This window comes from Erythrolamprus reginae, chromosome 4 (assembly GCF_031021105.1).
Source record: "Erythrolamprus reginae isolate rEryReg1 chromosome 4, rEryReg1.hap1, whole genome shotgun sequence".
NCBI classification, from domain to species: Eukaryota; Metazoa; Chordata; class Lepidosauria; order Squamata; family Dipsadidae; genus Erythrolamprus; species Erythrolamprus reginae.
The window spans coordinates 137,838,699-137,863,188 of NC_091953.1; the positions used below are offsets into that span (position 1 = coordinate 137,838,699).

The following is a 24,490-nucleotide window of genomic DNA, read 5'->3' on the forward strand; positions in this document are numbered from 1 at the left end:
CTCTCCTCCAACTGTCTTTCTCCTCCTTTCTTACCTTCCTTTTTTTCCTTTTGAAAGAGAGACATTTCACAACTGTTTTACTGGAGATCTGGTTTCCATGCTTCACACCAAAGAATGGAGGAGAGCACTTTCTCCAGGGGAAGATAATCACTTAACTCATTTCAAAGGGAGAAAGAAAGGGAAAGAGGCAGCTACAGAGATATAGTCTTACCTCCTGGTTTTTAAAAATCTGTGTGTGTGTGTGAGAGAGAGAGAGTTTACAATGAGTAAACTAAAGGCTTGAGATGGGAATGAAGAGAGAGAAAGGCAGTTCACAGGGCGCCGTTGAAATCTGATTGTTCTCCCAGGCAGCAGGCAAAGCTGGTCTTCTATTCTTATGGAGCCAATGGAAACCTGAGAATTTTTCTGCCCATTCAGAAGGAGATCTCCCAAAGGTGCTTTTTCTTTGAAGTCTTCCATTCCCCTCCATTGGGTCAGAGCTGAAGAAGTTTCATTTAATTTAATTTATTTCACTTATATGCCGCCCAATCCCATGGGACTTGGATGAGAAGCGAAACAATTTGGTTTCAGGGGGGAAAATTATCTTGTAACCTGCAGCTCCTTCACTGCAAAAACATATGGACAACACATCTCGATCAGGGCAAGTCAATAGATGCAATTTACATGGACTTCTGTAAAGCCTTCGACTCAGTGGTTCATGACAAACTACTTTTAAAATTTAAGTCCCATGGCATCTCAGGATCACATAATAGATACAAACTCAGAGTTAACTGCTCCAAACCCGACTGCATAAAATAGGACTTCACCAACTGATGACCTCTCCCCTTTTCTAAGAGGTCTGGTAAGGGGCGTGCATAAGCGCACTATTGTACCTACCATCCCTGGCTTACTGTCCTATTGTCTTCTTTTAACATTACTTCCTATGTACTACTATCCTACTATCCTATACTTGTTTGACAAACAAAGAAATAAACCTATTCTACTGTACTCTACTCTACTCTACTCTACTCTACTCTACTCTACTCTACTCTACTCTACTCTACTCTACTCTACTCTACTTTATTCTATTCTATTAAATTTTTTATGCTGCCCAATTCCCAAAAGAGTCCGGGTGGCTTAACAGCAGAATAAAATGTTAAAAACATCCAAAACATTAAAACAATTTAAACCTCATACGCATAATTCCATGGTCGCATCTCGCCCATTTACAGTCTGAGATCAAAGGCCCCTGGCCTGCCGGAAAAGCCAAGTCTGAACAATCTGAACAAATATGGTTTATGGGGTATATTTATTAATTCTTTATTTGAATAAAATGTATAATGTAAAAATGAGAGTGCATATAAATCTTTATGAATATGTCCTGATATATTCAGATACGCAGCCGCTGGATAGGACCTGTCTAGATACCAGAATTAAAGTGGAGGAATTCAGGAACCAGTTCAGATAAATAACAAAGACACTTTAGTAGAAAAAGAGTTTTACTCTTCAGTGCAAACAAAATATCTTCTGTCTTAGTCTTCTATTTACAGGAACAAACTTTGCTTTAGCTATATTCGGTAAAGCTTACTCACACGTAGATACTAAACCAATGCAGATTTCTCCGTATCAACCCCACAGCTCTAACTCAATACTCAACTCATGCTCAACTCATGCTCAAACTGTTCCAGCCAGCCAACTAACAACCATCCAAAAACACCACACCGCACCCATTGTAAAGTTGCTTTACATTTTATAATGCTCTGGCCCAATCAGGTTGCAGTATAGTCCCTATGACTTAGCATTCATTACTGTTTAACAAACTTACAATCTTCTTTTACATTATATGACAGAATCCTTCAGCTAATCCTTGACAGAATAAACATATAGATTTATATGCACTCTCGCTTTTTAAAAATTAATTCCAGAACCCTTTCACGTTCTGTCCAGAAGATTTGTTTTCATTTGGATTTAATATGGGTTTGTATTTTTACTGTTATTTTTGTGGCCTCCCCACAAGCCAAATCAATGAGGAAGCCAGATTCACATGACCACTAGTGATGGGCGAACCCAACGGTGTTCAGCTTCGGCAAGTACGGACGAACTTTACGCAAAATTCGGCCGAACCCGAAACAAACTCGAACCCGAATGGGGAGTCCCTCCCACGAAGAGATTCCGGGGGCAGAGCTTTGACGTCACCGGTAGGTTGCTAAGGACGCCAAGGTGATCACTTCCTGGATTCCATGGAATCCAGGAAGTGATCACCTTGGTGTCCTTAGTAACCTGCCAGTGATGTCAAAGCTCCGCCCCCGGAATCTCTTTGTGGGAGGGATTCCCCAGCTCCTTCAAAGGGAGGTCTTCACGTAAAAATAAACGTTTTTATTTTTACGAAAAAGGACACCGCAGCGGTGTTGCAAGCAAAGGGCGATCCTTTCATGTAAAAATAACAATGTTTATTTTTACGTGAGGACCTCCCTTCGAAGGAGCTGGGGAATCCCTCCCACAAATCTAATAAATTGAATTGAATTGAAGAGATTCTGGGGGTGGAGCTTTGATATCACCTTCCATGGAATCCAGGAAGTGATCACCTTGGTGTCCTTAGCAACCTGACGGTGACGTCAAAGCTCCGAACGCCGAACATGACCCCGAACTTTGCCCGAAGTTTGAAAAAAATTTGGTTTTGTGTTTGGCATACTGAACACCACAAAATTCGGTATGGACCTGAATTGTGTGGGCTTTGTTCGCCCATCACTGATGACCACCACGTGTCTAACCCAACAAACTGAAGTGAACCACTTAACGATGGTGGCAAGAAAAGGTCGTAAAGATTCACTGAGCCGCGGTCTTGTTTAGCGGCAGAAATTGTGGGGTTGCGAGAGTTCAGTGTTTCTACCCCAGGCAAAGACCCCTCTGCCTTTGCAAAACCCATCTTTTCCCAAAAGAGCTTGGGGTGTGACACTTGTCATTCCAGCTGTCCCGCTCGGTCCTTCATTAGGTTACACATGAAAGACTCGAGCGAAGCATTTCTGCGCAAAGCAAGAAGTTAGAAGAAGGAGGAGGAGAAGAGGTTGAAATCAGATCCCCCGATGTGGCTGAGACCCAGGAGGGGGAGACTGGGGGTGGGGGGAGAGAGAGATGAGGCATTTGTTCTTCCTGGGGCTCAAAAGCATTTTTATGGGAGCGAAATCTGTAGCTGGACTCCCTCTTGAATGCATCTGAAGTATGAAGTTGGTGTGTGTGCGTGTGTGTGAGAGAGAGAAGGAAGGGGTGAGCTGACCAGGAGGGGAATGGAAGAAAATCTAGAGCAGTGATGGCGAACCTTTTTTTCCTTGGGTGCCGAAAGATCGTGGGTGGGTGCTATTGCACAAGCCCAAGTGCCCACACCTACAGGGGGGGGGGGGACATAAAAATGGAAACCCCTTGCAGCTCTTCCGTGGAATCCAGATTTGTGAAGCTCCCTTCAAACAGTTTTTGTGGGAACGGGGTTCTGTACGTGTCTATTGAGCTCTGCAGTGATTTTAGGAGCTGCGGTCTTGCGATCTGCTCTAACCATTCGCTTTAGAATCCGACGGTCTCTCTCAGACAACTTCGACTTTCGACCAGACCTGTGCTTGGCTGAGGAAGTTTTCCCTTCTTTTTCAAAAGCAGTCATGACTTTTGAGACAAAACGCCAAACATTCGGGCACTTTCTGTTACACTAGCGCCTGCCATTCGAGCACCAACAATTTGGCCTCTTTGAAAGCCTGAGAAGTCTGCCATTTCTAGATGGTTATAACCCATTTCCTTAAATTTCTGTTTAAAAAGGGTAGTTTAAAAAAACAGAATTAAAAAAAAACATTAAAATATGTCACCTTTTGATGGATTTGAACATGTTCAAACATTATGATGCCCAAAAGTCAAGTGTTTCCATTTTTCTGTCTACCCCCTGTAAAGTTTAATGCCCGGGGAGGGAAAAACTGTTTCCCCTGCCCACAGAGGCCCTCTAGAGGCTGGAAATGGCCTGTTTCCCAACTTCTGGTGGGCCCAGTAGGCTCGTGTTGGAGCCCTCCCCAGGCTCAAAGGCTTCCTGGGAGCTGTGGGAGGGTAAAAATGCCCTCTCCCATCTCCCCAGAGGCTCTGTGGAAGCCAAAAATGCCCTCCATAGTCTCTGCGTGAGCCAAAAATCAGCTGGACAGCACACGCATGTACGTTGGAGCTGAGCTAAGGCAACAGCTTGCGTGCCAGCAGATATGGCTCCACATGCCACCTGTGGCACCCGTGCCATAGGTTCACCATCACTGACCTAGCAAGAGGTGTGTGTGTGTGTCAATTGATCAGATCCAACCTGGAAAAGACCTTGAAAAAAACCCTGCAAAAACTTAGGGCTTGGAAAATATTCTTCACAGAGAGTAACAATGAAAGAGCTTGGATACATTAATAGCACCTGGTTAGGGTTGGAAAAAAACATCTGGAGCAAGTAAAGCAATAAAAAACCCCTACAAAGATAGGGTTTGGAATACATTCTTGGCAGAGAGTAACAATGAAAGAGCCTGCAAGTTAAGAGCTGGGAAGATTGTTAGCAGCTAGTTAGGGCTGGGGGAAAAAGTCTACATTCAGAGTATAAGACACACCGAAATTATCAGCCTCTTTTAGGGAGGAAAAAGGTGCAACTTATACTCCAAAAAATACGGTAATTTGAGACAAGTGGAGGTCCTGTCTCTCGTGGATTTATCTTATCTGGCCCATCACAGCTGTTAGACAATAGTGCTGAGACGAAGCTGTTTCTCTTTAGCCCGATGAAATGAATTATCCGGCATCTGGTTGACACCTTAACTCCAGCCTATCAAAACCATCTCATTTCGTTCCAACCTCGCCATCTAAAATAATCCCCCATCATCACAATCCCTGGTGCCACTTTGGGAAAAATAGATTCGACAAGTGCCAGAGTCTGATAACGTTAGCCTGCCATGGGGAAAGATGATGATAGGTTTAATCAAGCCAACACAAATGGGAATTCCTTTGTTGTCTTCAAGATAATCCAAGCCATCTTAACCCTTTTTAATAACCACAACTAGAAATCCGACAAAACGAGATCAGAAAGTTTGCTTGGAAGACTCGTAAGGTGGGCTTGACTATAACAGTCACCCCAACAGCAGTAGAAGTAGAACATTAAACCAACATAGGCTTATCTTTGGTCAAGAAGAGGAGAGGAAAGAAAATAGGGAAGAGAAGAGAAGAGAAAATAGGGAAGGGGAGGGAAGAGAAGAGATGAGGAAGGGACCTAGGAGGTCTTCTAGTCCAACCCCCTGCTTGGGCAGGAGACCCTACACCACTTCATACAGATGGTTATCCAACATCTTCTTTAAAACGTCCAGTGTTGGAGCATTCACAACTTCTGGTGGCAAGTTGTTCCACTGGTTAATTGTCCTCAATGTCAAGAAATGGCTCCTTTGTTCTAGATTGCTTCTCTCCTTGATTAGTTTCCATCCATTAGATCTGATCCTCTTGGGGAAAAAAAGAACATTTAGGTTCTACTAAATTTCATGTGCTTCCCTGCCGCCCTTTAGAGAGAAATGCATGATAGATGTCAGTGCTTCCACAAAGAGAAAAGCTTGCCAAATTTCAAGCCTAACAGGCTGGAATCTTCTGAAAAATAATCTGTAAACAACAACGAACATCATTGCAGAAGATACGAAACCTGTTGTTTCTGTCTAACGGTTGTTGAGAAAAATGTTTGTCTGTATGTGTGTTTTATTATTTCTATTCTGCTATAACAGAAAAACATGAGTTTTATATTCTAAACACTTTCCTATATTATAGACAACGGATTCATATTATTCTTTGCTACTACTTTAATGACATTTTTCTTCAATGGTTCTTTTTCTGATAACAGATAAGGGACCTTGGAGGTCTTCTAGTCCACCCTCCTATGCTTTGATTCTCTTTATTCTCTAATATGTAGTACCTTGCTCAACAGTAGTAACTGTGAGAGGGATCTTGGAGTCCTGGTGGACAACCATTGAAATAGGAGCCAGCCGTGTGCAGCAGCTGCCCAAAAAGCCAACACAGTTCTAGGCTGCATCAACAGAGAGATGGAATTCAGATCATGCAAAGGGTTAATACCACTTTATAAGGCCCTGGCAATGCCACACTAGGGATACAGCATCCAGTTTTGGTCACCACAATGCAAAACGGATGTTGAGACTCTAGAAAAAATGCAGAGAAGAGCAACAAAGATGAACAGGAGACTAGAGGCCAAAACATATGAAGAACAGTTGCAGGAACTGGGCATGGCTAGTTTGATGAAAAGAAGGACCAGGGGAGACATGATAGTAGTTTTCCAATATCTCGGGTTGCCACAAAGATTTGGGAGTCAACCTATTCTCCAAAGCGCCTGAGGGTAGAACAAGAAGCAATGGGTGGAAACTAAACAAGGAGAGAAGTAACTTAGAACTAAGGAGAAATTTCCTGACAGTTAGAACAATTAATTAGTGGAATAGACGTTGCCTCCAGAAGTTGTGAATGCTCCAACTCTGGAAGTTTTTAAGCAGATGTTGAATAACAGTCTGTCTGAAATAGTGTAGGGTTTCCTGCGTAAGCAGGGGGTTGGACTAGAAGACCTCCAAGGTCCCTTCCAACTCTGTTGCTGTTGTTGTTAATGATGATGATATAATAATAATAATAATGATAATAATGATAATAATGATGATGATGATGATGATGATGATGATGATGATGATAATAATAATAATAATAATAATAATAATAATAATAATTCTGTTACTATTCTTTATAGCGCGACCGAGATTCACCCAGCCTGCAAAGATGAGACAGCGAGTGATCGCCCGTCCGGTGGGCAGTTCGATTCGGCTGAAATGCGTGGCCAGTGGAAACCCTCGGCCAGACATCAGCTGGCTCAAGGACAACAAGCCCCTCACATCGCAGGAGATTGGCGAGAACAAGAGGAAGAGATGGACGCTTAATTTGAAGAACCTGAAGCCTGAAGATAGTGGGAAGTACACCTGCCGCGTTTTTAACAGGATGGGCGAAATCAACGCCACCTACAAAGTTGAAGTGATCCGTAAGTATTGACCGACAATTGGGCATGACAGGTGTGATGGCCTGTCGAAGGATAATAGTGATGCAGCTCTACTACCTGTAGGTAGTTGGACAATGTTGTGGGAAATAGTTGTTTAGCAGAGGGATGGCATGGGGATGCTTCAACAGTTGTTAAGTCTGCATAATGGCCATAAGTCACATTTTTTCATTCCTGTTGTAACTTCGAACGGTCCTTAAAGATCCTTTCCTTTATGGACACTGAGAGCATCTTCACCAAAGACAAATTCCTTGTGTGTTCAATCACACTTGGCCAATAAAGAATTCTATTCTGTTCCTTATTTCTATTCTATTCCTTATTTCTATTCCATTCCTTATTTCTATTCCATTCCATTCTATTTTATTCTATTCTATTCTATACTTATTCTACTCTATACACTATACTTCTATTCTATTCTACTCTACTTTATATTTCTTTAACTCTATTCTATACTTCTATCCTATTCTACTCTATTCTATTCTATTCTTATTCTACTCTACTCTATACTTCTACTGTATTCTATTCTACTCTACTCCACTCTACTCTACCCTATTCTACTTTACTCTATTCTATTCTACTCTACTCTATTCTATTCTACTCTACTCTACTCTATTCTATTCTATTCTTATTCTACTCTACTCAATACTACTCTACTCTACTCTATATTTCTATTCTATTCTACTCTACATTTCTTTCAACTCTACTCTATACTTCTATCCTATTCTATTCTACTCTATTCTATTCTTATTCTACTCTACTCTTATTCTATTCCATTCTATCCTATCCTATTCTATTCTACTCTATTCTATTCTACTCTACTCTACCCTATTCTACTCTACTCTATTCTACTCTACTCTACTCTACTCTACTCTACTCTACTCTATACTTCTATTCTATTCTACTCTATACTTCTGTTCTGTTCTGTTCTGTTCTAAATGGATGTTGGTAAGTGGAGGGCTGCCCATCCTTTCTACTCAAAGGGCCAAGCTCTCCAATCAGAGGACTTGACGCAACATAAGAACAAATGTGAATGAAAAGCACATGTGGGCATCCCCATTGTGAGCGGATGATACAAGACCGTCCCACATCTGGGACTGATCAAGACGCAGCTGTGCGGAGCAGTGAAAACATGTGTTTACATTAAAACCAGGAGCAGAAACAAGGAAATGAATCAAATCTCGGCTCCGTGTAGGATGTAGCGTGTAGCATTTTCCCCTTCATCGAAACCAGGCGGCCCGTCGGTCACAGCTCTGCTCTTCCCATTTATCTTTCTGTTCCCTTCCAGATAAAGTTTTCTTCCAAATTTTACCGAAAGAGAGGCATAAATTTCCAGATTTTTGCTACTAAGGAGATTTGAAGGCTGATTGCCCTCCGTGTATCCTAATGGATAAAGAAGAGATTTATTGTTCTGGCTGTTTTGGCTGAGCCGCCGGTATTTTGTCTGGTTCACCTGCCTGTCAAAATGGAGCTTTTAACCCCGAATTGATTCTCATTGTTTCCGTGTTCATTTTGGTGTAGTTGACAAGCTACATCTTATGGGTGGCATAGAAGTCAAATTAATTAAATTAAATTATGATCTCTGTTCTTCACTGCAATGGCCCTGCAGTGCTTCTCAGTTGAACTCTTCTGGTTTTTATTATATATTTATTATATATGTCATTATATATTTATTATAAAAATATAGAATGGCAGAGGTGAAAGGGACCTTGGAGGTCTTCTAGTCTATCCCCCTGCTTAAGCAGGAAACCCTACACCACTTCAGATAAATGGTTATCCAACATCTTCTTAAAAACTTCCAGGACTGGAGAATTCTCAACTTCTGGAGGCAACTTCTGTTCCTCTGATTAATGGTTCTCACTGTCAGAGAAAATTTCTCCTTAGTTCTAGGTTGCTTCTCTTCTCCTTTAATTTCCACCCATTGCTTCTTTTTCAGCGTGAGATTTTGGTGATTTTTTTTTGCTTCCACATATGCGTGGAAGGAAAAAAAAAATCACTGAAAATCACCGAAATATCTCTCTCTCTCTTTTTAAAAAAAATTGTTTTGCTCCTGGGTGTGTTTTATTTGCTTTTGTTTGACTTTTCTTTTTACTAAATCATGTTTTAAGTTGTTTACGAGTCCAGCGGTCCACTTCAGAAAACTCAGTTTTGCAACAATTCGTCTCAATTCTTGTAATCCAAGGAGGTTACGATCAACACCTTTCATTTTTTTAAAAAATTATTTAAGTTTCCAAATACAATAAAAAAAAGAAAGATATTTATTTATTTATTTATTCAATTTTTATGCCGCCCTTCTCCTTAGACTCAGGGCGGCTTACAACATGTTAGGAATAGCACTTCTTAACAGAGCCAGGCTATTGCTCCCACAATCCGGGTCCTCATTTGACCCACCTCGTAAGGATGGAAGGCTGAGTCAACCTTGAGCCGGTGATGAGATTTGAACCGCTGACCTTCAGATCTACAGTCAGCTTCAGTGGCCTGCAGTACAACACTCTACCTGCTGCGCCACCCCGGCTCCTTATTCATATCTCAATATTCACATGCAGATCATTACCCGTTTCTAATTCAATTTACTATAAAATTATATCTTGATTAGTTACATTCGTCACTGAAAGTATAGATATGGAAATGGATAAGGTTTGTCTTATTAAAAGTTATATTATATATTATATTCACCGAAATCTCACACGTGCACATCCTCTCGCGAGATTTCGCTTCCTGTGCATGCACAGAAGTCAAATCTCGCTTGGACACACGCGCCCGTATCCCACCAGTAGGGGCAGCAAATAGGAACCCCCCACCTGTGGAGCACCCACAACTTCTGGACAGAAGCGAAATCTCGCGAGAGGACGTGCAGCTGGGTGAGATTTGGCTGGGCTTTTTGCTTCCACACATATGTGGAAGCAAAAACGTGCTGAAAGTCACCGAAATCTCTCTCTTGTGTGTCCATGCGCAGAAGCCAAATCTCGCTTGGACGCGCCCACCTGTGCACCAGTCACCCAGAGCTTCACATGCAGCTCCATTTTCGCTACTGGTACGCAGTGTGGCCCGTACCGGGTAGCAACCCATTACTGGTGCTCCATCCCTGGAGGTTTACAGGGGGAGATTGGACAACTATTTGGCAGGAGATCTCTTGTTTAAACAAGGGGTTGGATTAGGGGGGCGTTTGCCCAGGTTTGCCTGGTGCACCAGTTGCGGCCCTGTCTGGACCGGGAGTCACTGCTCACAGTCACTCATGCCCTCATCACCTCAAGGTTCGGCTACTGTAACGCTCTCTACATGGGGCTACCTTTGAAAAGTGTTCAGAAACTTCAGATCGTGCAGAATGCAGCTGCGAGAGCAATCATGGGCTTCCCTAGGTATGCCCATGTTACACCAACACTCCGCAGTCTGCATTGGTTGCCAATCAATTTCCGGTCACAATTCAAAGTGTTGGTTATGACCTATAAAGCCCTTCATGGCATCGGACCAGAATATCTCCGGGACCGCCTTCTGCCGCACGAATCCCAGCGACTAGTTACGTCCCACAAAGTTGGCCTTCTCCGGGTCCCATCGACTAAGCAATGTTGTTTGGCGGGACCCAGGAGAAGAGCCTTCTCTGTGGCGGCCCCATCCCTCTGGAACCAGCTCCCCCCCGGATATCAGGGTTGCCCCCACCCTCCTTGCCTTTCGCAAACTCCTTAAAACCCACCTCTGTCGTCAGGCATGGGGGAATTGAAATTTCCCTTCCCCCTAGGCTTATAGAATTTATACATGGTATGCTTGTATGTATGAGTGGTTCTTTAAATTGGGGTTTTTTAGATTGTTTTTAATATTAGATTGTTTACATTGTCTTTTTATATTGTTGTTAGCCGCCCCGAGTCTTTGGAGAGGGGCAGCATACAAATCTAATAAATACAAATACAAATTAGAACAGACCTGGGCAAGGGACGGCCCTCAGGCTGCATCCGGCCCGCCTGCTGTCTGTGACCGGCCCTCCCGCTATCTGGGAGTGGTCTGCAGAGGTCGGGGTCTGCTCCAGTGCAAGGAAGAAAGTGCTCACTACTTGGCATCTCCCCCCAGCACGACTGTCAAAAATGTATCCCAAACTTTCCCCCATTTGCTGGAAATGCCGGAAAAAAACAGGTACTTACTACCACATGTGGTGGACATGCCCATTAGCTAAAATTTTTTGGAAAAAAACTAAGAACATGATAGAAGAAATCATAGGAGGGGAAATATTTATGAAACCAGAACTATTTCTCCTTGGAATAGTCAGACAAATTTTTTCCAAGAATGATAGACATGTAATATTGCATACAACAACAGTGGCAAGAATAACATATGCACAATCCTGGAAGCAGGAATCCACCCCAACGATGTATAATGTGATAGCTAAAATTTATGAGGTAGTAGAAATGACTAAATTAACATATGAATTACAGGACAAGGACATGGAGGATTTTCATAAAACTTGGGACAGATGGTATATCTGGATTGCAAAAAACAAATTAAAATGAAAGAAAATTGGGAACCCCAAAACTAAATTTAGAGAGGAAAATTAAACTGATATCAAGAAAGAATATCAACAAATCAAAGCATTACTATACCATTGAGAATATGATATAAAATTGATACAATAACAAGAAATTCAAAAGGTTGTATGTATGTAATATATATGTAATAATTATTAAAAGGAAGATATTCCTTTTTGTATTATGTATAAGCTGCAAGTCAATCACACTACCTCTTAGGTAGTGCAAACACTAAGCAATGATACCAAATATTCCATGTATAAAGCAAGAAGCTTTTTTTCTTTTTTTTCTCTTTCTTTATGTGTATGTAGTGTATATATTGTCATTCTATTGTTTTTTTGTTATATGTTTTGATGTGTATATTTAATAAAGTCTTTAAAAAAGAAAGAAAGAAAGTGCTCACCGCGTCTGCCGGGACTCCTCCGGTTCCTGCTTTCTTGATGAATCAGGAGCTGGAGGGTCCCGGCAGATGCGGTGAGCTCTTTCATCCTCGCACTGTAGCGGACCCCGACCTCCTACCGACAGCGGCCGAGCACAGAAACCACACAAACACTCCAGCACAGTGACTGTGATGCACCGTGTTGCTGTGAAGCAAACAATTAGGGGTCTGTAGAGTGGGTCTGGGGGTTTAGGTCAGCCAGGGTCTGGGTCTTTACAGAATTGGGCAGAACTGAGTTAATTATATTAGTCCGGCCCTCTAAAACTATCCCAATTTCTCATGCAACCCCATGGCAAAATTAATTGCCCACCCCTGGATTAGAAGATCCCCAAGGTCATTTCCACCTCTGTTATTCTGTATCACATGGAAGGTTTAGCTCCTAATCAAGAGGAAATTCATATTTTATTTCCAGAGAGGACGCGATCCAAACCCATCCTTACTGGGACGCACCCAGTGAACACAACTGTGGACTATGGAGGAACCACCTCATTCCAGTGTAAGGTGAGGAGTGACGTGAAGCCGGTGATCCAGTGGTTGAAGAGAGTGGAGTATGGCACGGAGAGCAGGTACAATTCCACCATCGATGTCGGCGGGCAGAAGTTTGTGGTGCTGCCCACTGGGGATGTTTGGTCTCGTCCAGATGGCTCCTACCTGAACAAGCTGATGATCGCACGGGCCAAGGAAGAAGATGCCGGCATGTATATTTGCCTAGGGGCAAACACCATGGGCTACAGCTTTCGAAGTGCATTCCTTACCGTGTTACCAGGTGAGATGCTTCTTTCAATCAATTGACCGTTGAGTTTTTCTTTAATGTCATTCAGGGTGTTATCCCATTGTCACATCAGCCCCCTCTAGCTCTCCCTAACTTTTGCTCTCAGCTTCCTCTGACAGCCCCCTCTCACCCAGGGAACACTGAGGGGCCTGGATCATTCTCTTCAGAATCAGACATGACCTGAGGTGGACAAGGAGTACTCACAACAGACAGACAGACAAACAGACAAGATAGATAGACAGACAGACAGATAGATAGATCCCAGAACTTCAGAGCTCCCACATGGGTATGATTTTTGCAAATGTTGTTCACCACCCCACTTATCCCCAAACTGTACCTTATATAGTGACAAGGCATGGCCAAGTGTTTCCTTGAACTACAAATGACCAAGTCCCTCCCCTTTTTTTTAAGAGACTCTTGTCTGGACATAGTTCTCCTCACTCTGGCATCTAACATGGGCTCGTCCCCTAATTCATCTTCCTCCTCTGACCCAGTCAATACCACAACTGAGGGTGCTACAGTCTCTAGTTGCTCCTCAGTCTCTAACTCCATTACTACTGGTACGGATAAAGATGCCGCACTGGTATTGAAAATTGAGCTGCATGCGCAGCTTCGCGTCCCCAGCATGTGCCCACGTCTAAGCAAGATTTTACTACTGCACACGCGCAGGAAGCAAAATCTTGTAAAGAGATGCACACATGAGATTCCGGTGGTTTTTTGCTTCTGCGCATGCACGGGAGCAAAAACATTGCCAAAATCTCATGCATGCATGAGATTTTGCTTTCTGCGTATGCACAGAAGCAAAATCCTGCTCGGATGGACATGCATGCACGCCAAGGACACGAAGCTGTGCTTGCAGAGCATCGGTAGCAGTGGGAGCCGCAATCCCCACCTGGTTGAAGAGTGTCAAAGTCAGTTTATTCGCAGGCTGGATCAGCATTGTTTATATACATGAGATGGGTACTGATAGGAGGGAACCTTAGGACAGGGATGGTAGGCAAGATGGTCTGCTTATGCGTACCCCTTACTGACCTCTTAGGAATCGGGTGAGGTCAACAATGGATAGTCTAAGGATAAAGTTTTGTCAGTTTGGTGATGAAACCACAGAGTCAGGTAGTGAGTTCCATGCATCAACTACTTGGTTACTAAAGTCATATTTACTGCAGTTGAGTTTGGAGTGTTTACTTTCAGTTTGTATCTGTTGTGTGCTCGTGTGTTGTGGTTCAAGCTGAAATAGTCATTGGCAGGAAGGACGTTGTAGCAGGTGATTTTATGGGCTATGTTTAGGTTGTGTTTAAAGTGACATAGTTCTAGGCTTTCTAAACCTAGGATTGTAAGTCTGGTTGTGTAGGGTATTCTGTTGAGAGTGGAAAAGTGGAGGGCTCTTCTTTTAAAGTATCTCTGGACACTTTCTAATGTATTTATTATAGATTGTCTACAGTCGACCTCTCCCCTTTTCTAAGAGGTCTGAATGGAGTGTGCATAAGTGCACCATTGTGCCTACCATCCCTGTTGTACTGTCTTCTTTTATTGTTACTTTCTATGTTATGTTTATATAAACTACTATCCTATACTTGATTGATAAATAAATAAATAAATTTAAAAAAATTAAATTAAAGTGCGAAATGTGGTGTGGGTTCCAGATCGATGTGCTATATTCAAGGATTGGTCTGGCGAAAGTTTTGTATCCTCTGGTTAGTAGAGTGATATTACTGGAGAAGAAGCTACCTAGGATTAGGTTAACAACTCTTGAAGCCCCCTCCAGTCCTTGGAGAAGGTTGCCATATAAATCCAATCAATACATCAATACATAAAGAAAGAAATAGACAAGCAAGCAAGCCTTTTTGGCGATGTAGTTGTAGTGGGTGTTGGCACTTAGGTCATTCGATATGAGTATTCCCAAGTCTTTAATTCCTCTTCTCCTTTTTTTCCCGTTCTTTCTGACATGCAGACCCCAAGTCCCCAAGTCAACCGATGACACCTTCGTCTGCCAGCAATCTACCGTGGCCTGTCATCATTGGGATCCCAGCTGGGGCTGTCTTCATTTTTGGTACGATTGTCCTCTGGCTTTGCCAAACCAAGAAGAAGCCATGTTCACCTCCAGCTGCAACTCCAGGACACAGGACACAGCCTCGAGACCGGGTTTGCACAACTCAGGTCTCTGATAAAGACTGCTTATCCTCCATAAACTATGAGGAATATGTCGCCCAGCAGCAACACTTGCTGAGCCAAGGGCCGGTCCTGGCCTCTAGCGCGGCGGCTTCCAAAATGTACCCAAAGATTTATACGGACATCCACACACATACCCATTCACATGTGGAAGGCAAGGTACATCAACACCAGCACATCCATTATCCATGTTAAAAGGCTGCCGTTTTAGAACGTTGTGACGCGGACGTCTGATTTGCTTTGGATCGGCAGAAACTGCCCAGGGCGAAATAATACAACGCCATGCGACGAAACACAGTGTCTTGTTCAGGGTGTGTGTTGTTACTGTGACCAGGAGTAATGAAGGAATTCCCAAAGGGCAAAGGGCCTTCCTTTTATCTTGGAGAAACGCTGCTGCAGAGGCCTTCAAAAGATGACCCAACCCAACCCGTTCCGCTTCAAGCAAGCAGCACAACTGCCAAAGTGCCAATGCCCAAAGGGAAGCATTTTGAGTGGCCTTACCAAGAAGATGGGTAGATGAGTGTGTGGGAGATGTTTGTGTGTCTGTGTGTATGCATGCGCACTCGTGGGGCGCTGCAGTTTCAAAGTTGTGAGGCCAAGAAAAGGCTGCCTTATTAGTTAGCAAATAACCAAACTCCTCCATCTGTTCGTCCCTTTCTGCAAAGCCATGGAAAACCTTCCCTTGACTTCCCCAACAACGAAAGAACAATATATGGCTCACTTTTATATTTATATTTAATGATGATCAAGCTGAATTGATAAATGATGATGATGATGATGATGAACTGCTGGCTTTTTTTTAGACTTTAGGGTCAGGGTGAGGCCTACACGAATACGGCGGGATTTCATCAAAGCCAAGATGGTGGCCTTCAACGGGGATGGGCCTTGGGTCTCCTATTTGAGGCCACCCTGTCAACAAAGGCCACCATCTCTGTGTGTTTTGAGCTCCTCCGTGTCTTCACCCCAGCCTAGGGTTCTTCCCTTATCTGAGGCGTAAACCCTCCTCGTCTGATTTTCATGGATTATTACAGCAGAAAACCTCTTCAGGATAACACAAATAAACGGAGGGGGGGGGGAGCTCAGATATATCAAATAAGCTCGAAACCAAAATGGAATTTCCTTTGTTGCTCAGGAACGAAATTTATTCCCGTGATACGACTCGCAGGTCGAAAGAAAGAGATGGGAGAGAGGATCCATCTTGTCGATTCGCGCACTTCGGTTCCGAGGGGAGAAACGGCTCAAAAAGTGACCACGTAAAAATGGAGTTGAGGCAGATCTGGTTTAAAAAAAAAGAATAAAGAAAGGCCAAAAAAAAAAAAGAATGTAAACTTTAAAAAAAATTCTATATAGAGTTTAAGCGGAAATCCGTGTATATTTAATTTATTTTGTAAAATGTATATTTTCTTCCAAAGTAAGCATTTCTATCCCTGTCTTTGACCGTGGTTTATTTTACCCCCAGATTGCTGTGAACGGCGGGCTCTAAAATACGAGGAAAATCATTTTTAATGGGGTCCTGTGCTTGCACCCCAAACTATATATGTTAGCATCCTTCAAGAGATGAAGCATCTGGTGACATTTGGATGTGAGCTCTGCCATTTTTTAATTTTTCAGGCATTATTGTGTTACAAGTACGAAAAGGGAGAGTTTGATATCATGTCATAATGCGGGGTTTACCCTTCTGAAGTCACCAGAATTAGAAATGGGTGCCTCTAGTCCAGTGTTTCCCAACCTTGGCCACTTCAAGATATTTGGACTTCAACTCCCAGAATTCCCCAGCCAGCGAATGCTGGCTGGGGAATTCTGGGAGTTGAAGTCCAGATATCTTGAAGTTGCCATGGTTGGGAAACACTGCTCTGGTCTATGCTATTGCTCATTATTTTCTAAGCCAGAGGCCTTCAAACTTGGCAACTTTAAGACTTTGGGACTTCAACTTTAAGACATTTGCACTTCAACTTTAAGACTTTTGGTATTCAACTTTAAGACTTTTGGTCTTCAACTTTAGGACTTTTGGTCTTCAACTTTAAGACTTTTGGTCTTCAACTTTAAGACTTGTGGACTTCAACTTGTGGACTTCAAATCCCAGAATTCTCTAGCCAGCCTAGCTAGGAGTTGAAGTCCACAAGTCTTAAAGGTTGCCAAGTTTGGGGACCCCTGTTCTAGGCAATCTTCTTGTTCATTCAACAAAAGTTGGGGTTGTTGTTTTTGTTCCAAGAAGCCATTGTTTGATTTCTAGCGTGGCCAACAAGTAAGCAGGACACTGAAACGAGAAGGGCTTTTTCTGCTGGCAAAAATGGCAGAACCAAATATTAATGAAAAGTCCAATGCTAAGGTAATAACTGATGCCAAAGGATTTCACTCATGAGATTTCAGCTATTCAGGGTTTTCACATTGAAGAATATCAAACTCAGATGAACATTAAGAATTCACTTTAATCAAAATGAAGGATACTGTCATTGTATTCCGTTGTTTTTCATCAGTGAAGTCCCCAAAGTGCTTTTTCAGGAGGCAACTGGACTTTCTTGGGTTTTCTTTGAAGACATTTCACTTCTTATCCATGAAAGTTCTTCAGCTCTCACTGGATGGTGGGGAATGGAAGGTGTTGGTACGTCTCGGTGCAGCTAGGCTGCAAGACCTCCGACATACGCAGAGCAGAGTTCAAGGAAGAGTGTGGATGTGTGATAATACTTATTAGCATATACTACGTCTGTGTCGTTACTGGCTGTATCACACATCCACACTCTTCCATATCTACAAGCACAAAGCAGAAATAATCAACAAACCGCACATAGCAGCACGCAACAGAACATACTCCCCCCTCAAGGTAAAAGGCAAAAAGGTGAATGAGCTACCTAGTGTCATCAACAGGAGTGAGTGCTGGCGCCCTCTTATGGCGAACCAGCCAAAGTCCTTAAAGAGATATTGCAACTGTAAAAACACAAACTACAATTGGTAGTTTAACATATATGGCAACCCCAAATATTGGTATGTACCATGTACTAACAGAAGGATGGATATTCCTTTGCAGAAAACTGGTCCTTTGGATTCCTTTTAAGAGGGTCCTTGAAGCACTTGGAGGTTGCATTCTTCAAAAAGGATGCAATGGGCCAGCTGTCTTCAAGGAATATCAATCCGTCCTCCACCCTTCAGTCAGAACTGAAGAAGCTTCTTGGATGAGAAGTGAAACATCTTCGAAAGAAAAATTAAAAGTCCAGTTGCCTCTTGAAAAAGCACCCTTGGGACAACTGTGTCCTGGATGGCTGAGAATCTTTACAGACTTCACTCACTGGAGGTTTTCAAGAAGAAAAAGTGGACAACCCCTTGTTAGGAATTGTATAGGATCTCTAACCTAAGACCTCTAAGGTCCCTTCAAGCCTAACGTTTTAGGTTCCATGAGTGTAGATACTCATATGTTTCGGAATCTACTCCTCCTTTGATGGAGAAACCTAATTTTTATGGTGTATGAGGAATTACAACATCCATTAAAATTAAATGCTGCTGTGCTATAGAATTGCTATCTGATAGACATGCAGGGATATGGCAAAAAGGCCACGCAATTCTCATCTTTTCCCAAATCGCACTTGCATTGCCTTTTTCAGAAGTATTTTATTGCTGGGGGGAATACGATTTCCTCCAGATGGAATCTGAGTTTTGGGTCGCGATTTCCCCTGAGTCCTTTACAATCCTAGCACTGGAGATCAAAGTATTTTGCATATATGAAAGGTTGTTAGGGTTCACAAAGTTCATAATTCAATAAACCTTAACTTAAATTCAATAAATTTAATAAACTCACATGGGAAAAGCACAGGGGGTTTTTTGCTCTGTTAATCCCTGAGTTGGTTTAGGAAGCACCAAAATAGCAAAGAACTGAGGTTCATCCAGATGTTTATTTATTTATTATTAGAGGTGAAATAGACCTTACAGGTCATCAAGTCCAACCCCCTGCTTGAGCAGGAAATCCTACAGCACTCCAGCCCAATGGCAGTCCAATCTCCTCTTGAAAATGTCCAAAGTTGGGGAGTTCACAACCTCCGCTGGTTGATCGCTCTCACTGTCAGGAAATTCTTCCTTATCTCCAGGTAGAATCTTTCCTTGGTCAGCTTCCACGTTCATAGCAAAGTCAGAAATATAAGAGTAAATGAGCATTAAATTGTTAGATGTTCAGAGCAATCTACTAAAGGTAATGAAAGTAACAACTATGCAATTTTGTGTTAACGTATATGGAACTGTGATGAAGGTGTGGTTGGTTGATGGAATAATAAATAAATTTTATTCACACGCTGCCTTATCACGTCTTCGTGCATTTCAAAGCAATCACCTGAGTTCATGGTGGTTTTAAAATTGGTCCTTTCTGAATAATTGCCAGGCAAATCATTTATGGAAATTTTTCTTCGCTTTAAGGACGGTCTAAATTAAAACAATGCTTATTCTAAGAAGATTGAATAAAAATCAACCCTTTCCGCTTTGAAAGGAAGAAACTCGATTGAAAACATACTCCAGAGAGATTGGAAAAAATGGGAAAGTTGTTGGAGAACTTGGCAAGATTTTGAGCAGGAAGGAAGGAGGCGGGAGAAGGAGGAGGAAGAGAAGGAGGGGGAGGAGGAGGAGGAGAAGAAGGAGAAGAAGAAGAAGGAGAAGAAGAAGGAGAAGAAGAAGAAGGAAGAAGAAGAAGAAGAAGAAGAAGAAGAAGAAGAAGAAGAAGAAGAAGAAGAAGAAGAAGTAGTGTTCATGTTTCTATAATCTTATCATAATTATAATGGATAAAGAAACCTCTCAGATAATCTTAATCTTGGAGTCATATCGTAATTTCTGGGCTGCAAAGACTGAACCGGCCACTAGGTGGCAGGAGCCCTGCACATACATTTCTTATCTCTTTCCTGCCATCCTATGCTCACTTAGATTTTTGCAGCTTGGACAATAATGCCTCTACTGGATTTAACCTAAGAAATATAGGCTTGCTTATTGTTGCCCTCGGTTAAATAGTTGTTCCTTGAGTAACATAATTATTTTAAGTCTATGGTTCAATCTGTCATTCAAATCAAGAAAATTGTTATATTTCTCAGTCTACCAAGTTTAAACAAATAATAGGAACACGGCCTGCAAATAAATTGGTATGCCAGTTTTCATTTCATTTTAATTTTCATGTATCTTATTTAAAACTGAGCTTCTCTTAAGAGGGGAAAAGTTCCATAACACTTTGATTGGCTGTTTCGTTTTTAATAATTCCACATTATCTTAATTCCATCAAGGTTTGCATAAAAGGAGATCCTCTATTTTGAAGGTAGTCACCTGAAAAAATCAGGTCATCTCAATTGTAAACTCAGCAGAGCTTCTAATTTAGCCGATTGGGGCAGCAAATATTCCTAAATTAACTCTGAGAACAAACTTCATCCTTCCTGATTGCATGGCGTTTGTTAGCCTGCATTGTTACTCAGAAATGGCCCCATAATTCCAAGCAAAAATAAAAAAGTGAATTTATCATTGTTTTTGCAGATGTCGGGTGCTCCATTGAATTAAGCTAAGATGCAGAATTAGAGCTTGTTTTATCCATGCACAAAATTTATGACGTCTACAAAGATGACCAAGAATTCCATCCTTCCTTTCCTGGTGTAATACCATAATTGCTCTGGTCTATTGCTCACCAGAAGTGACAAAACAAGACAACACTTGTGCCATCATTTATTTTAAACACCATACAACTGTTTTACAGATCCAGAAAAGGGCTAAAAGTTGGTGGCATCTGTAAGGGAGATAAGAACTTGAGCTACAGTTGAGCTGCAAAAATAGAATGAGAACCAAATCAAACTTTGGTCATAAATCCCTTGTCAATAGGGCCTCGATCGTAAAAAATGAATTTAGTATCTATGCCGGAGTATCTTTTTAATTTTGTTTTGACAATCCTGTATTTAAAGTGAAAGCCTTATTGAAGAATTGAAAATTAAAAGAAAATGTGAAGTAACTGAATTGTGCAATTTATTAAGACTTAATAGAAAACTAGAAGGGATGGAAATATGGATATAGAAAAGAGGGGGTTGATTTACATATGCAGTTTATACCACCATTACATTGTTATTGAGGCACCATTTAAAATTGATGATCAATTAGGGATGGGATGGTTTAATAAGTCAAAAACTGCAGCGACAACTTCACAACGGCTGCAAGAATTTTACAATGGATCTCCTACCACTCTTTTACATCACACGAGTGATCCATACGTGGTTCAATGAAGTAAAAGAATTGAGCACTTTAGAATCACATCAGGTTATTCACTGTGTGTCTTTATTTCTTAATTCAAGTATTAATGGATCCATTTCAGCACACGATGTTATTTTTTTCAATTACCTACTCTTCTGTAGGCATATTATCACTTTTCCAAAATTGCGCGAAAATTATTCCCGCGGCTGTCATATGTAATATTAAATATAGTTGATTCTTTTCAAACTCCTCCTGAACTATCCCTCATAAAAATAATTTTAGTTTTCCCTCTATTTTCTTTTCTAGGATTTCCTCAAACCAAAGCCTAATATTTTCCTAATGCATTTTAGCTTTTTCACAATTCCACCATATATGGTAATAGGATCCGAGTTCTCTTATACATTTCCAACATTTTGGTGTGTACTCATGGCGTGTTCTGGAGTGGAAGAATTTTGGGAATTCGTACAAAATAGAAACATAGAAATATAGAAGATTGACAGCATAAAAAGACCTCCTGGTCCATCTAGTCTGCCCTGATACTATTTCCTGTATTTTATCTTAGGAAGGATCTATGTTCATCCCAGGCATGTTTAAATTCAGTTCCTGTGGATTTACCAACCACGTCTGCTGGAAGTTTGTTCCAAGCATCTACTACTCTTTCAGTCAAATAATATTTTCTCATGTTGCTTCGGATCTTTCCCCCAACTAACCTCAGATTGTGTCCCCTTGTTCTTGTGTTCACCTTCCTATTAAAAACACTTCCGTCCTGAACCTTATTGAACCCTTTGACATATTGAAATGTTTCAATCATGTCCCCTCGTTTCCTTCTGTCCTCCAGACTATACAGATGGAGTTCATGAAGTCTTTCCTGATACATTTGATGCTTAAGACCTTCCACCATTTTTGTTGCCTGTCTTCGGACCCGTTCAGTTTGATCCATATCTTGAGGTCTCCAGAACCAAATAGAATATGGTTGCAACTTGTGTGTAGTAACAGATACCAGCAGCCTTTTAAAAACACAGGCCGAGGGGTTAGAGAGAGTGAAGGAAGAGATTTCTAGTCCAGAAACAATCCATTTATTCCTTGCTCCATTGCTCAAACCAAATAAGGATATGGCTTCTTGTTTTTTTGGAAGCACAAAGAACGTTGGATCCAGCTTGTGTTACTGGCAACAACACAGGTTACTTCCTAAGAAGTACATGTCATTGTATGTTTATTCTAAGAGCCACGTGACTAGTAACTGCTGCTTTTGAAAGTGTCAATCTCCAAACAGATTTCAGAAAAACATAACTTATTTTATTCTTACAAGTAAGCCAATAGGCAGGAAAGCATTATATAACATTTAGACTTCCCTGTGCTTTTCCAGCCCTCTCTAAGCAGTTTACAGAGACTGAGCCTCTTGCCCCCAACAATCTGGGTCCTCATTTGACCCACTTCGGAAGGATGGAAGGCTGAGTCCACCTGGAGCCAGTGGGGAGCTCCTGAATTACAGCTGCAGCGCTGCGCTCTAACCACTGCGCCACCCCGGCTCTAGGTCAAAGATCATTTTGAGAGATTTCTGAATGGATCAATCAATCAACCAATTATCAGAATAGAGCAGGAAGGGACCTTGGAGGTCTTCTAGTCCAACCTCCTGCTTAGTCAGGAAACCCTGCACCACTTCAGACAGATGGTTATCCAACATCTTCTTAAAAACTTCCAGTGTTGGAGCATTCACAACTTTTGGAGGCAAGGAGTTCCACAGTCACAGAATTGAAACATGCCCTGGGATAAACATAGATCCATCCTAAGATAAAATACAGGAAGAGGGGCGGCATACAAATCCAATAAATTATTATTATTATTATTATTATTATTATTATTATTATTATTATTATTATTATTATTAAATAGTATAAGGGCAGATTAGATGGACTAGGAGGTCTTTTTCTGCCGTCAATCTTCTATGTTTCTATGGGAGATATTTTGCTCCATCACCTAATTCTCCTCACTAAATCATCTCAGGATTGGTGGAATCCTGCACTGGAGACCCCAAAAATGTCTTCTGAAGGTTGTCGAGTGGTGTGTCTCACACTCTTCTGAAGCGCGGTCAAGTTTATTTTTTTTTTAATGAATGTGAAGAACTCGGAGCATCGCTGCCTTCTTCCCATTCCCGGCATACCTGGTGCAAATATGTAGATGCATGCAAATATCCCCACTTTGGGCCCGAGTGGGGAGGTGAGACTTGCTTTGATCTCTTTCGGTCTCAGAAGAGAAACTTCAAAGCCTGCTCCATTACCCCTGAGAGGTGGCCGCATTGATTGCATGTAGAGCCTCCGTGGAAACTTTATTTTATTTATTTATTTATTTTGTCCGATACACAATGAGGGTTTTAGTGGGTATATATCTATATACACATAGTAAAATACATGATGAAGGTTATGGAGGAGATACTCATAGTAAAATATATCTGTGAAAGAATAGAAAAGAAGATATAGGAATAGAACATAGCAATGAAAGAATAGAAGAAGAGATATAGGAATAGAAGAAAGGTATAGGAGATATAGGAGAGCAATAGGACAGGGGACGGAAGGCACTCTAGGGCACTTGTACTCGCCCCTTACTTGTAGGGCTTTTTCCTGGGATCAATTTTTGTTATTTACAGGGCTTGGAAAGAAATTCCTGCTCCACAAATGAGCTCTTATCGAAGCAGGCTTGCAAATCGAAATGGAGTTTATTTCAAAGTAAAAAAAAAGAAGGGTGGTTTTTGGTGTATTTTACAGCCTTTCGTGCAGTGAAGGGCTGCAAAAATTTTTACTACCGTGCTGTGGGCGTGGTTTATTTTGTGGGTGTGGCTTGATGATCATGTGACTGAGGGGTGGCTTAAAGGTCATGTGACTGGCTTAAAGGTGGCCAACTTGACGTGACTCAGGTCAAGGGTTAGGGTGCCTGGCCTCTCCTCGCCTCAAAGAGAGACAATTTCCCCATCTATTTACTATTACTGAGCATCCAAAATATACTCTTTAATTCTATGTATATATGCCATGTGTATGCATACATATTACACACACACACACACAAATATACATTACCTACTATATAAAGTGTATGTTTATGTACACACATATACACACACACACAGCTCCTCTAAAATTATACACATTCAACCTCATTTATTGCAGCAGGAAAAACATACCCAGAGCCCAGATGGGGAAAAGAGAAAAAAAAATCATTTTTTTTCTACTGGTTCTGCATACCTGACCAAAATTTTTCTACTAGTTCTGTGTACCTGGCCATACCTGTAGGAGCCCATCACTGCTGTTAGGTAGAGATCTCTCCCCCTCCCTCTCTTTCTTTCTCTCTCTCTTTCTCTTTCT

At 41.6% G+C, this 24,490-nt stretch overlaps 1 protein-coding gene across 2 annotated transcripts in view; it reads left to right on the forward strand.

Annotated features, from left to right (window-relative positions):
* FGFRL1 (fibroblast growth factor receptor like 1) overlaps positions 1-16,261 on the forward strand; it is a 141,847-nt gene extending 125,586 nt beyond the window's left edge. For both annotated transcript variants that reach the window (XM_070751429.1, XM_070751427.1), the window contains exons 5-7: positions 6,752-7,036; positions 12,414-12,767; positions 14,725-16,261. In XM_070751429.1, the coding sequence (XP_070607530.1) occupies positions 6,752-7,036; positions 12,414-12,767; positions 14,725-15,137 (1,052 nt within the window). In that variant the 3' untranslated portion in view covers positions 15,138-16,261. The remainder of the gene's footprint in view (positions 1-6,751; positions 7,037-12,413; positions 12,768-14,724) is intronic.
* The last annotated feature ends 8,229 nt before the right edge of the window (positions 16,262-24,490 follow it).